The 14,211-nt window shown below is 40.8% G+C and overlaps 1 protein-coding gene across 1 annotated transcript; it reads left to right on the top strand.

Moving 5' to 3' along the window:
* Window positions 1-4,369: 4,369 nt before the first annotated feature.
* On the top strand, window positions 4,370-6,567 carry foxc1a (forkhead box C1a). Its single transcript, XM_068738114.1, has one exon. It carries the CDS (start codon window positions 4,658-4,660, stop codon window positions 6,074-6,076), a length of 1,419 nt encoding a protein of 472 aa, XP_068594215.1. The 5' UTR covers window positions 4,370-4,657; the 3' UTR covers window positions 6,077-6,567.
* The last annotated feature ends 7,644 nt before the right edge of the window (window positions 6,568-14,211 follow it).

Raw genomic sequence — 14,211 nt, 5'->3', positions numbered from 1 at the left:
TTATGTAGAACAATGCTGCACAGATTAGACAAGCGTCATTTCCCATAACCAGCCTTTGCAGACACAGTTGTTGTTCTACATTAAAAGAGCAAGAGCTGATTAATGTCTCTGCTGTCCATGGTGCTGAAGAGAATTAGTAATACATGGTAAATGTATTGAAATATATACAGTAAATCAAAATTGATAAAATGTTAAACTTTTTTTGTAATACTATAGAAGTTATTTTAAGTGAGATAATACCTCAGATGATTCATGAATGAAGCACTGAATACAGTGTCTGTCATTAAATGAACATTTGTGTGATAGACTTCTGTCTGCGACTGAAACAAGTAGAACATTTATATTCTTTATTTATTTACATTTTATAGTGAGACGACACTTCATTGAGTTGCATTACTTGATACAGTGTATCAGAGTAGCTACCTGCATTCTATGATACATGTAATGTTACAAACACTTGTAACACCTCTTCAGTGAGTTCTTCATTTGGAAAAATGGTTACTGTCCCTTAAAAAGTCTAAACATGTCTGTAAGGATATTCAACCAAAATTCTTGAATTTGTTTTACATTTAATGTGATATTTTGTAATTAATCTGAGTCATGTTTCAAAAGAAAAGTAGACGCTGCACTCTTGTTCACAAGACCAAATCAGTTATGGATTGTAATGTTTTTTTTTATGTTTCTATCTTAATAACATAAAGTAAAAAATATATCTAGCTTGTATTGTTTGACCTAACCCCCTCTGTACTAATGGCTGCTTATGCTTTGTACTTCCTCCGTCCTGCCAGGATTTTGACCCCTGATCTTCATGTTCATGATAGATATCCCTCTTCCAAATTATTTTCAACACATGTACAACCATGCGGAAAAAAAGATCAGGCTGAATCTGTAGAAAATGTATCCAAGGGAAGAACAAAAAAAAAAGTACTTTTCAAAAAGACAACATGTCAAAATAATTTAAACTCTCAAACTGCATCCTGCAGACGGAAGTAATTCAATGCATACTCTTAAAATATTGAAAGACACAACTCATCTTTATGATCATTATCATCCAAACTCCACATGCAGAGATATTTACAGATCTTATTTTATTTTGAGTTAGAACTCAACCAACAAACACATAGCAATGTTCCTGAGTGACCAAGGAAGCCAAACTGCATGGACATGGGAGGGGGGGGGGGGGGGGGGAGGGGGGGTCATCATCACTTCTGTCTTGTTGCACTTCAGGAGGAGGAAGCAGAGGATGATGGGGAAAGAAGTTTGCTGTAAATTCGTTGAAGGATGTGTACTACGTGACCTGTGTGGTGCAATAACCCACTTCATTTAATAGCAGAGCACCTCAAGGTGTCACTCAGAGAGAACCAGAACATTCTGATGTAGCTTTTCAAAATTAAAACCCTTCAAAATCTCATTCACGAGCCAAATTCAAATCACATTCATGAGACAATTTGTCTACTTTCAGATTTGATTTTAGAGGAACCGATGCATCGTCACAAACTATTTTCACATCAGGTTAAGATGTTTCTGTAAATAATGATAAAGGGATGATGGTGGGGCCGTGTCAGACCTGGTGTTTAGTTGTTTTCACTATTGCATGGAGAGTAATATTTGTCTTTCCATTTAGAATATGTCATTCTAAAAAAAGTGTTACATTACAGTAAGATAAAGCGCATATACAAAGTCTTCTACACCATGACCCGAGAAGAACATATAACATATAACAATGCATATGCAGTTATAAGCGTTTCAACTTAGTGACAGCATGTTATAGACATTGCACACTGTGAGCATTACGTCATCCTTCAAAAGGATGGAGGTGTGTATCTACCTCATAGTGTTCTGAGTAACACCTCTTACTATTCAAGGTCATCGTTTTCTCTTAACTGCCTCCTTAATTGATGACCCATTGTGTCCTGTCAAGTCACGAGGCCCTTAAACTGATTCCAGACTGTAGTATTAATGTCTACCACGAGGTGGCAGTAGCGTCTCATTAATGTTCTAATACTCTACTGCTAGAGGCTCCATATGGTAACGCCACACACACGCGCACACACACACACACACACACACACACACACGCACACACACACACACACACGCACACGCACACACGCGCACACGCACACACGCGCACACGCACACACGCGCACATGCACACACACACACACACGCGCACACGCACACACGCGCACATGCACAGCCACGCACACGCGCACACACAGTAATAACTGACTACTTAAATTAATCTCAGCAGTATTTGGTTTGATTACCAATGTTGAATGCACTTATTGTAAGTCGCTTTGGATAAAAGCGTCTGCTAAATGACTGTAATGTAATGTAATGTAATGTATTTCAGAATGCATGTATTCCAGGTTATAATAAAACTATTTAAAAAAACAGATGGGTCTGTTAATATGTTTTTTTTTTGTCTTTTTAATTCCTCTCCAGAAATGTAGGTTTGACAATTGTCTTATAAAATGGTTGGTGGCCATAAAACAAGGGACTTCATCACGGTTTGAAATAAATAACTCAAATTAAGTTACTCAAAATCAGTGGAGACCAATTTATGGATAGCAACGAACGAGTTCTAACTTCTCCTCTGTGAACACTAGAGGGAGCCAACATCATAGTTATGAAGCATCTTTAATAGTAACAGTAAATAATAGTTCACTCTCTCTCTCTGGACTTAATCACATTCATTGCTTTTATGTCAACATCCGTCTGATTTAGTACATAGAAAACTGCATCATTTGATTTGTACTTATCTATTGACTTCCTCTAATAATATAATTATATTATATTATTTGTCTCGTTATGTCTTATGATCTTGTCGTTTGTTTTAGGGAGAAAAAAAACGTTACAATGGACGAAGATTAAGAGGAACGAAAGCACCAAAACAAAACAAAAACATAACATGACGTTAGATCCAATTAAATTGTTGAACACATGATATTAAAACAAGCTTCTTTGTCACTTTAAAACCAAAGCATGTATTTTTGATAATAACGGTGTCCTCGTTATATTGTAGTTAGACTATAAAATTCCATCAAATATTTTGCCTGTTTTGTTTATTATTCTGACATCCATCGTGTTTTTCGCTGCTTCGGTCGTGGATACCTTAAGTAAAAACGCGTTAAGGAGGACTGGGTGGGCAGGCCGTGGCATTAAGTAAAAAGCCCGTCGTGAATTGTGTAAACAGCCCGGGGCGGTGGAAAAAGTTCATGCCCGGGTCCATGTAAGGAGAAACCGGCGGAGCAGCAGGCCACTGCACGGACATTTAATTAAGACGACCTGCAGAGGATTACGTCGATATTAGGACTGTAACTTTGCCTCACAATGGCCATTAACAATTTCATGCACAGTCGCCTTTACAGCAGGGCGATACAGAGGCCTTCTGGGTCGATCTCTGATCACGATCTTCTTTTATTTCACACCACAGCTGTATTATTAATTACGCAGCATACCGTAAAACACCTAATAAATCTCCAGGGAATTTAAAAAAAAAATGAATGGAGTTACATCTGTGTGAACAATGAAGAGGCGTTTTGTTTATTTGGTGACAGAGACGATACATTCTCAGTAGGCCTGCGACATCCCAACACATATTCAAACATTTTGATGAAAAGCCCCTCGTGCGAGGTGTCATGTCTCTTCCCATTTGGTTCGCTGGTCTTTTTTGTCTTGAATAAACTCTCACACCTCTTGGCCACTCGCAGCCCAAACCGGCCTTTAATTCCCGTTGTAATGAGATCTCACTCAACCGCCCACCATGCCAACGATGCGTGGCTCTGACCTGCTTTGATCTCCCACTGATCTGCTGCTGGTGTTGAGTCTTTTAACTGATACAATGCATTTTTTAAAGACGTTAAAACTGGACGCAAACGACGCCATTTGGTTTATTGGTGTCACTATATTTTCTATTAAAATAAGGAAATAAGTAATATGGGAGGACCGCCACCATAAGAGAGCACACCCAATACATGATCTGCATGCCTTTCATATATTGTGATTTTTTGTTGTTGTAAGGAGAAACATAAATGAATGTAATGCTATAACATTTGGATTCATGAAACATTTCTAATTTGAAAGACAACTCATCTGTTTCTGTTTTCTTAAGAGAGCGGCAGGTCTGATAGAGGGACGTCTTTCTGTAACACAGTGTGAGGGAATATGCACTCCATGATCTGATTGTGTACATCAGTGCGTCTGAAGTCTTGGCTGCATTCAGAGGGGCTGGGGAGTTACCGACACCTCCTCTCCTTCTAAAAGCCCCGAGTGTGACCAGGAGCTTCCTCGCTCTCCCTGCACGGCCTCACTTCTCATTGGACGACTCGCACAGTCTTCTGGGAGGAGCTCCGCTGGCAGGAAAGAAACTGCGCAAAAAGTCCTGTGTGGTGACGGATGTCCAAAGTTCAGAACTTTTTCAATTTGAGTTTCGTAGAGACACGGGGATGGGGACGGCTTAAACGCGGCTGAGATCCAGCACGTTGCACTGAAGACTTTCCTCTCTTTTTTCTTTCTTCTTTTTTTTTTGTTGAAGTGAGCAGCAGCGCGGAACTGTGATTTGAGCGCTTCAGTATTTCAGAGGAGGGAGAAGTGGAGCTCTCCCGTCTGTGTATTTTGGAGCTTTTATTTTTCGCCGGATCAAAGTGAAGACATGCAGGCTCGCTACTCCGTCTCCAGTCCCAACTCCCTGGGCGTCGTGCCGTACATCAGCAGCGACCCGAGCTACTACCGGGCCGCTGCCGGCGGGGGATACACGGGGATGCCAGCGCCTATGAACATGTACTCTCATGCGGCCCACGACCAATACCCTGCCAGCATGGCCCGGGCGTATGGACCGTACACCCCGCAGCCTCAGCCCAAGGATATGGTCAAACCCCCCTATAGTTACATCGCGCTCATCACCATGGCTATCCAAAACTCGCCTGACAAGAAGGTGACCCTGAATGGGATTTACCAGTTTATCATGGAGAGGTTTCCATTTTACAGAGACAACAAGCAGGGCTGGCAGAACAGCATCAGGCACAATCTGTCGCTGAACGAGTGCTTCGTCAAGGTGCCCCGTGATGACAAAAAGCCCGGCAAGGGCAGCTACTGGACCCTGGACCCGGACTCTTACAACATGTTTGAAAACGGGAGCTTCTTGAGACGGAGGCGACGGTTCAAAAAGAAGGACGTCGTGAAAGAGAAAGAAGATCGGCTGCAGAAGGACGTGCCGCCGAGGCAGCAAGGCCGCGAGCAGGAGCAGCCGGTGCAGGGCTCCAAGCCCGTGAGGATCCAGGATATTAAGACCGAGAACGGGACAGTCACGCCGCCGCAGTCCGACTCGCCCTCTTTGAGCACCGTGCCCAAAATCGAGAGTCCGGACAGCAGCAGCATGTCCAGCGGGAGCCCGCACAGCATCCCCTCCAATAGGTCCATCGGCATGGACAGCTCCGAGCACCACCAGCACCACGGGCAGGCCTCGACGCAGGGCTTCAGCGTAGACAACATCATGACCTCCCTCCGGGGGTCTCCTCAAGGTGCCACTGAGCTCGCCCCCAGCCTTACCGCGTCCACCAGGACGGGTATAACACCGTCTTTGTCCTTAAACTATTCTCCAAATCAGACATCCGTCTATAGTTCACCGTGTAACCAAAACTCCATGTCCACTACCTCCAACGCAACCTATCATTGTAACATGCAGGCCATGAGTTTGTACGCCGGGGACAGATCTAGCCACTTGGCGCCGAGCACCACCGTGGACGAAACGTTGCCAGATTACTCGGTCACTACCACCTCATCCTCCATGGCCCACGGTAATCTGAACTCAGTGCAGGAGGGCCACCATCCCCACCAAGGGAGGCTGACCTCATGGTACCTCAATCAGGCCGGAGACCTGGGCCACTTGGGTGCAGCGTACCCAGCGCAGCAGCAGAACTTCCATTCAGTCCGAGAGATGTTTGAATCCCAGAGAATTGGCTTGAATAATTCACCGGTGAATGGGAATAACAGCTGTCAGATGTCGTTCCCGCCGAGCCAACCCATCTATCGCACTTCGGGAGCTTTCGTATATGACTGCAGCAAGTTCTGACCCCCCAAAACATAGGCTCGAAATTAACCTCACGGTGTTTGAACTCTTCCAGTAAAATCCAACGTCCCCCCCCCCTCTCTCTCACCTGCCCACACCATATGGACTAATGTGAGACAGAAAACAAACACAAAAACAGAAAAGACTCTATCTTGGTTTTTCTAAAGAACAGTGTTACTGCAAATAACACGTAAGTCTCTCTTTGCTTCTGTGGCTTTCTGTGATATGTTAAGGATATGTCAGTTTTCATGGACGTGTAAATTGCATATAGTAATTTATTTCTAAAAATGTAGCCGGATATTATGGACCAAACACCAAAGAAGTGTTTCTAAATTGAATTGCCTTAATTGTCCAAAAACCATTGTTCCAATATAAGACGTAAGAAAAAGGAACGTGTATATCGCCGTACTATTTTAAAGATTCTTCATTTGTTGGAAAGTATTCTGAAGGATTTGTTTGTTTGTTTAATAAATTTTCATTTTATGTGAGTTAAAGTTACGCCTCGTTTCTTACAAGCTAGTGATATTCAGTCTGGCTCGTGCTAGTCATTAATCTTAACTGACGCTCTGAGATTTAGCTCTTATTTTTGTTTATGCTGTGCGTTCGTCATATTACGTTTGAACTGTAATCTGCTGCTCTTAAATAATTTTACTCTCACCCAAAAAATATATTTCCCTAGTAGCATTTTGCTTCTCCAAAAAAAAAAATATATCTTTGAGAAAACATGAACAAATATTGAGGCAAAAAGCAAATTTGGATCTCCACGTTCAAAGAGAAAACGCCTGTTATGGATGTGTTTATTTAAGTCTTCTAACATTCACAATATCATGCCCCATTTGTGTGTTTTTTTTGTCATATTATACATGATTATGGCTTTATACGAGATGACTGAGATGGTGTTGACCCGAGGCCTAGAGCAGCCTGCACACAGCGCAACTTTGCTTTGGATTGCGATGTGTGTTTACTGGCGCATACCAGTGCTTACTTAATATCATACCACACATGCCAACGATAGTCCCGTTGTCACTTCAGTTTGGATGTTTGAGTACTCACCGGTCTGACGTGACGCCGACGTGAATGGAGACAACCACCGTCAGGTTGTTTCATTCTGACACGTTCTAGTTTTTCAGAGCGGGGGTTCAATTGCAAGAATTAGTATTTATTAAATCGGCCCTTTATTCAAAATGTCAGATTGATGTTTATTGTAATTGGCAGTTTTCCCCTCAAATACAGTTTCCTTCAGTGACACTAATGAATGGGAATCGATTTATTTTAATTACGTTAAATGGAAACTCATACATTACTACAAAATAGGCATTCATTTAGTGCTATAACGCATATGAATGGATTTTTTTTATTTAATACACGTCTGATGTCCTTCATCTCAAGACAACAATCAAAGTAGTTTTTTTTCTATCTATCTTATATTATTTTTGTATTTAATTTCAAATATTTATCAAGTACAGAAAGATATTTTTAATATGCCAATACTATACTGTATACAGTATGTAAAAATACATTGAAATAGTTTTTTGCTTGGTGCGTGACGTGTGGGTAAAATTGTGCATATGGACCTTAAAAAGACAACGTCAATAATAATTATAATATTTTGGCTATATTAAAATAGCAATAATTACGTTACTACTACTAGTAGCAATAATAATAATAATACTACTAATAATAATAATAATAATAATAAACACAAGATTATAAAACAAATAAAAAAAATTGTTAAATAATTATACCAATAATAAAAGTTTGCACATTTAAATTCCAAAAGCGATCTTCTTGAATTTCTAACAAAATTCGTATAAACTTTTTGAGAACAATGCAGATACTTTTTGCATCTTTTGAGCGCAAGGCAACATGTCCTCTGACAGACGCCAAGTCATAACCCGGCCCAGAACAAGCAGCATGTCAAACTGCGATATGTAAAGTGAGATTCTGAGAGACTTTTCTGAAAAATAGAAGGTGGGTTAGGTAGGCTTATTCCTCATATCCTTTTCGGCAGCTTCAGGCTTTTATAGACCAACAAGACACATCAAAACAAAACATCTTGAGCGCACTGTAGCTGGAGGCCACGTGCATATCTCAGACTACAGACCTCGTAGGCATGGTGTACATGTGTGAACAACGACAACAAAGAACACAAAACAAGAATAAGAATATTCATGAATTGTTCGGTGTCGCCGAAACGAAACGCTGCTCTTATGTCTCTCCCAGCTCTCCGATAGCACCAACTGTAATCAGGCTCATAAAAGTCATCGTAGATACGTTCCCAAGTTGAGGCCTAATAAACAAAACGTCGTGTTAGTCAAAAGATTGATTGCGCCCTCACAGAATAGACCAGGTCAGGAAGGAATAAAATTCAATCAGAGAGCTGGAATCGTTTTTCATGAGACGGGAAAGGCAGAGAGGGAGACGGGGGTCAATGAGGAGGATGTCGGCCGCCAGAGCACCATCAACAATATAACCGGACATGGCACACACACACACACACACACACACACACACACACACACACACACACACACACACACACACACACACACACACACACACGGAGAGAAAGGGAGCTTCTAGCTTGGTGTGTGAGACTCCTTCAAATTGTAGTATACGGTTTGTAAACGTGTTCATGAATAAAGGTGCAACAGGCGTATGCAGAAAACGGTTTGATGGATTTTAACATGTACTTTTGGCACTGATAATGAACTGATACTGTAATTAACAATGAGCCTGTGTTTTCCTACGTGGGGCCCGGGGGGCCCTCATCCTGTCCCGAGGGGTCCCACAGCAAAATAGGTACAAACTTAATTTCACTTTCATTTCCCTTCTCAGAAGGAGTGGGAAGGTTGTCTATATTTCCTGTTACAGTTATGCCCCCACAGACGGTTGTGGTTGATATTTCTCTCTCTTCTTCTTTTGTTAAACAACTCAAATCAGATGCTCGCAGGGCTAAATCTCAGTAAACCGGGTCCCCTGTCTGTTTGGGGCTCCTTAACAGACGACATTTGGGGACCCCTGTTTCACTCGGCGGTTTCCTGAAACTCTCCGCTATACATTCCTGAAAATGCACAACTCCCCTCACCGCTCTGCGCCAAATGCCGAAGAAAAACAGCGCCTATGTGTTGGCCAAATATGTATTATCTAACAAAATCAAATCGGTACATTTGTTAAATCATGGGTTTAAATGCAGATACGAAATTAATTCAAAATAGCTTGTTTTGTTGTTGTTTTGTAGCCAACCTCATTATTAAGATGAAGTAGGCGTATTTAGGAAAAATACAGATCGAAACCATTTAACCGTGTAATCAGAATGTTATGTGACACACTGGAGTGCCAGTAGGTGAGATGGACAGTGTGTCAGTCCGCTGGTTTGGCGGTCAGGTCAAAGTTCAAGAAACGCACATTAAAAATAACACATTGCTCTTAAAGACAGCCTGGATGAAATGTCCGCTAAATGTTGAATTGTCTCATCAATGATTATAGAGAGAAGAGCCGTGACGTCTATTTCGACTCATTTGTTGTAGGTAACGATCACGTCAGCTGATGATGCACAAATCAAATGTAAAACTGCAATTTATCACCTTCAGTTTTGACACTATTATTACCTCGTAACAATAAGTAGACCGGAATTCATTATCGGTATTGTTGTTGTTATTATAATTATTATTATTGTTGAAGTGTTGAAACAAAAGATGATGTATTTATTCATTCGATAGAGGTTTTAGATTTATGACAGCACAGTAGTAGACGAGATGAAACATAGATATAAATGACCTGGAGCCCTGCAGACAGTGTGCACCTGTACTGCTGAGTTACCGGCTCAGCTCACAATGGAAAATGCTGTGTTTTAACTCTCGGTTAGTGTACGAGACCCGAGCTCCACGCGCCATCTGTTTCTAATTAGGAGTCCACAGACGCAAATTCTGTCTGCGGCCAAACGAGTGAAAGGTTGGAGGTCCAAACACTTGTCTCTCATAAGGGAAAATAACCGCGGCATGTGGCTTCTTATGTCTCATTTTATGGATAAATGAGTTCTCTAAAGAAATGATTCACTCGGCTTTGAGCGATGAGGTGTAAACAAGGCTTCTGGATGAGATAATGATCTTGAAATTGTGCAGCATATTCACGTCGTAAGAATAAAGTCACGCAGACCCGGTGAGCGCTGGGCGGTGGGATAATGGGGTACTGTGGATTCAGACCGACAGGAACCGGCCGACCTGCGAGTAACCCGACAGCCTTGGCGAGATACCTTAAAAACGAACAGAGCTGCCTTCAGGTTACACAAAACCTGCCTTTCTGCTGCTCGGCCCTGCGGTTACTAATAATAGCATCTTTTTTTAGGCAGCGAGCACTTGAATGCACCAATTATACAGCGTGGCATACAGTATTTATTGTCAAGCGTTAATGTTATGAATATATATTTTTTAAGGTCTCATTCTCGACGACTTTAACAACCTTGTTTTTTATTTCCGAATGGTCAGGGTGGAGGAAAAAAAACATTTTCATCATGATTCTTAATTTAGATTTTTTTTAATAATTTCTTAATAACTGTATTCATTGAATCTCTCCAATTTATGAAATTATATCAAAAACAGGCGTGTGAGGTTATTCATGTACTTTATCAGTAAATCCCATAAACAAAGGTGTTAACCGAATTAACGATTTGCTCCTCAGTGGATTTTTATTCTTTTTTTTTTTACTTTTGTAAAACACATGGCTTCTGGCTCATAGTAAAATAAACATTACAATTACGCGAATTAGAGTTGAATAAAACAATGAAATAGCACTAATAAGCTATAACAGTGATAGCATGCGTTTTGCCTGGTCAGTTGTACTCACTGCTTCATGAATACGTACATTGCAACTTAGCACAGTAAATAAACAGGGCTAATGTACATGCATGCACATATATTTTAATCACAGCTTAACGTGGGTTTATAGGAGTAAAACGTCCTGATAGCAGGGAGCGAACAGAACCAACTTGATCTCTGTAACTTGGGACATGGGAGGGCCACTTCAAAGCTGCCCGACTGCTGCTATTTGAGCCACAGTAGCAGTTGTCTGTATCTTTCGCGGGTCTCATCTCATGTTATGGTGCCACTGGGCTATGAACACATCAACAGCAGACTAGGTGTAGCTGTAAGACCGAGGAAAGAAGCTGTAAGACCGAGGAAAGAAGCTGCCTCGGTTTTTGTTTCCACTGAGAAGGTTTGTTAACAGTCACAAATATCTAAAAAATAACATCCTTATTAATCTCATACATATAAAATGACTTGGATGAGGCTATATTTTGTTCTATGGTAGCAGACTGAATGCTGTTGGAGTTGTTCTTTAATATTTAACAAACAAAATACTACAAAATAGGTTTTACTTCTAAAAGTGAACAAATAACAGCAATGAATAGCTAAATAAAGCTGCTCAGGTCATATCATGTGATTATGCTTTTCTAAAATAATATGAAGACTGACTTTTGTCACAGAATTCATTAAAAAAAAAAGTAACCACATTACTCAACAACCAAAAAAAGAAACATGCTGAAGACAATACATTTACATTATTATATAGATGTGAATTCATTTTCTTTGAATATAAATACATTTTTAATGAATATTATATGTGCTCTGCTTATATGTACACCTGGCAACATCACATGAGTTTTCACCAAACTCTTCCTGATCCTCACACATTTTAAGCCCAGGGAGAAGTGTGTCATCCACCAAAAGAGGAGGAGACAGTGTCGGAAGTGACAACGTCTCAATTCTGAGTCTTTTTAGTTCGTCCAAGGAGGAGACAAGGAATTGTCACACCAACCAGAGGCAGAGCAAGGGGCTGAATCGGTCTGCAGTGTACATGTAATTTCCTTAAAATAGAAAAAAAAGAAAAGTTGCTTCAGTTGGTAGGTCACTGAGGATCTTGAAATTTAATTTTATTAGTTGGAGCTTTTGTTTGTGTGTAGAGGTAAAGCCATCCCTCGGGCAATTCATTCCTAGAGTCAGTGTAGTGCGCTCCTGCATGCAGTATTGAGAGAAACTGTGTGTGAATGAGGGGGATTTCATGTGGGTGATTAAAAAGAATGACCACCAAAACATTACAGCTACAGCCTTCCTCTCGAAGTATTTCCCATTAAGCGCCTCGTCACATCTCCCCTCAGCTGCCTTCACTTTTATTTTTGTGATCAAAAAGAAGGTAATGTTGACAACAGCTCTGAGCTCCCTGGGACTTGGAGACTGGATTAATCCAAATATATTGTAATGAATTCATAAGAAACCGATACATGTGCTGTGTGACGATCAGGTCTGTCAATCACACAAAGAGGTCAGTGGGTCATGACATTATCTGAATAAAAAGTGCGTTCAACAACATTCAAATCAAAAAGTCAACACAACTCAACCAGTTGAAGGAAATGTCTCTTCAGTCTTCTCTAGTCGTTCCCCCTTTATGATGTTGGCGACAGATTTGGTAAATCATGATTAGATAAATGAGGTTCAGAGGTATAAACACACAATTTAATAAACCACATCTTATCGATTACTCGCTTTAAATTGTACTCAAGAACAATTGGAAAACTCACTTTTCAGGATTCTCTGATTTCTATGATGAAACAATATTTCCAGCTTGAGACTCGATCAAGCATTAAATATGTAAGCACCACTTCCTTGTGGATCGATAACAGTGTGACTGATTCACTTTGCAACGGCTGCTGTTTTTATTCAACACTGTGCTTCTGAAGGAGCGAAAGTGACTATGAAGTAACAATGACAATGTGAGCGAGGTGAGTGGGAACCTAAAAGGCACGGCTGTGTTTGAGTGACAGTGTTGCACTCATTCGTTCTCCATGTTTCATGCAGTTTGTGTTCAGTCCCTGTGACCAGAATAGCAGGAAGCAGGGATTTAATCTGCTATCCCTCAACATCACCAGCACAACAACACACTTTCAAAAACACAAACACACACAAATAACATGCTGCGATGGAGAATTACAATGCAGAATGGGGTGTGAGGTGAAACACAGGCGCGGAAAACAAGCTGGTTAAAAGAACGACACTGATCTAAGCAACAACTATTGCACAATATCTGAGGAGATGCAAGTTGCAGTTAATTAAAACTATAGAACTTGGAGCAACACATCCTTCACATGGATCCTGTCTGCAGCATTGACAGAGAATTAACACATTTCCTGTGACTTTAAACAGTATCAACATACAGTGTGAGGCTGTCTAAGCAATAAAATATACAACATGGAATAAACATGAAAACTTTTTAATTTTTAGAAATTCTTGGAAAACACGTCACAAACACATGAAAAGCACAACATAGCTCTTTCCAGTTTGAAATCTCTCTCAAATGTCAGCTGTCTGAGCTTGTGTCAATGGACAATCTAACCTTTGACTTCTGAGAGGAAAACTATTCCTCCCAACGGTCTTTTACAGGGACCCATTGTTTACTCTTCAGCCAGTTAACTAATTTTCTTTAAGTCGTCCTTTCTCCGTGTTCATGCTTGGTTGCATTGTAAACACCGTTCGAACACAGAGGAGGAGGAAGTCGAGGAGGAGAGTCTATGGAGAGCACAAAAAGGGGGGGGGGGGAAGAATGAGAGATTAAAAACAAAAGGAGTTAGTCGAATCTCTACAGACACCAAAAGAGAGAATTAATACAAGATAATGCTAGTGAGGCGGGGGGATTGATTGATCTTCTTCTCAAGTGGTGACAGACACTTCGCAGCATGTAGTTAACTGCCTCAAATGTGAACCGTTGAAGCTTTTTCGAACATCAGTTGTACTTTATCTGTGCTGGAGACGCCAGTGAAAAACCTTTAGTTTCTGTTGTACTTTGACGGGAAAATAGTCACTCTAAAAGCTAAAGAAGTAGTCTGCCTTAGATTTGTCAAAGCTAAAAATATCCGGTGACCTTCTGTGACAAACATTTTAAAAATGAACGAACATAAAAATCGTGTGTGACTCACACCAAAGTAGAAGCACATATCTAACATATTTCACATTTTTTACTGTGTTGAACTAACCCAAAACAAAAGACAGGACTTAACATTTACGACAACTTGATATGAAATCAGTGGTTCTTCATGTATTTCTGTGAGGTGTGCAGGTGTGAGGTCTTCTCCGTCTGGCGAGAGG

The sequence above is a fragment of the Cebidichthys violaceus genome, unplaced genomic scaffold (genome assembly GCF_023349555.1).
Source record: "Cebidichthys violaceus isolate CVI_PGR_0920_01 unplaced genomic scaffold, fCebVio1.0.p SCAF_8, whole genome shotgun sequence".
NCBI classification, from domain to species: Eukaryota; Metazoa; Chordata; class Actinopteri; order Perciformes; family Stichaeidae; genus Cebidichthys; species Cebidichthys violaceus.
This window is presented reverse-complemented; position numbering and strand designations above follow the sequence as displayed.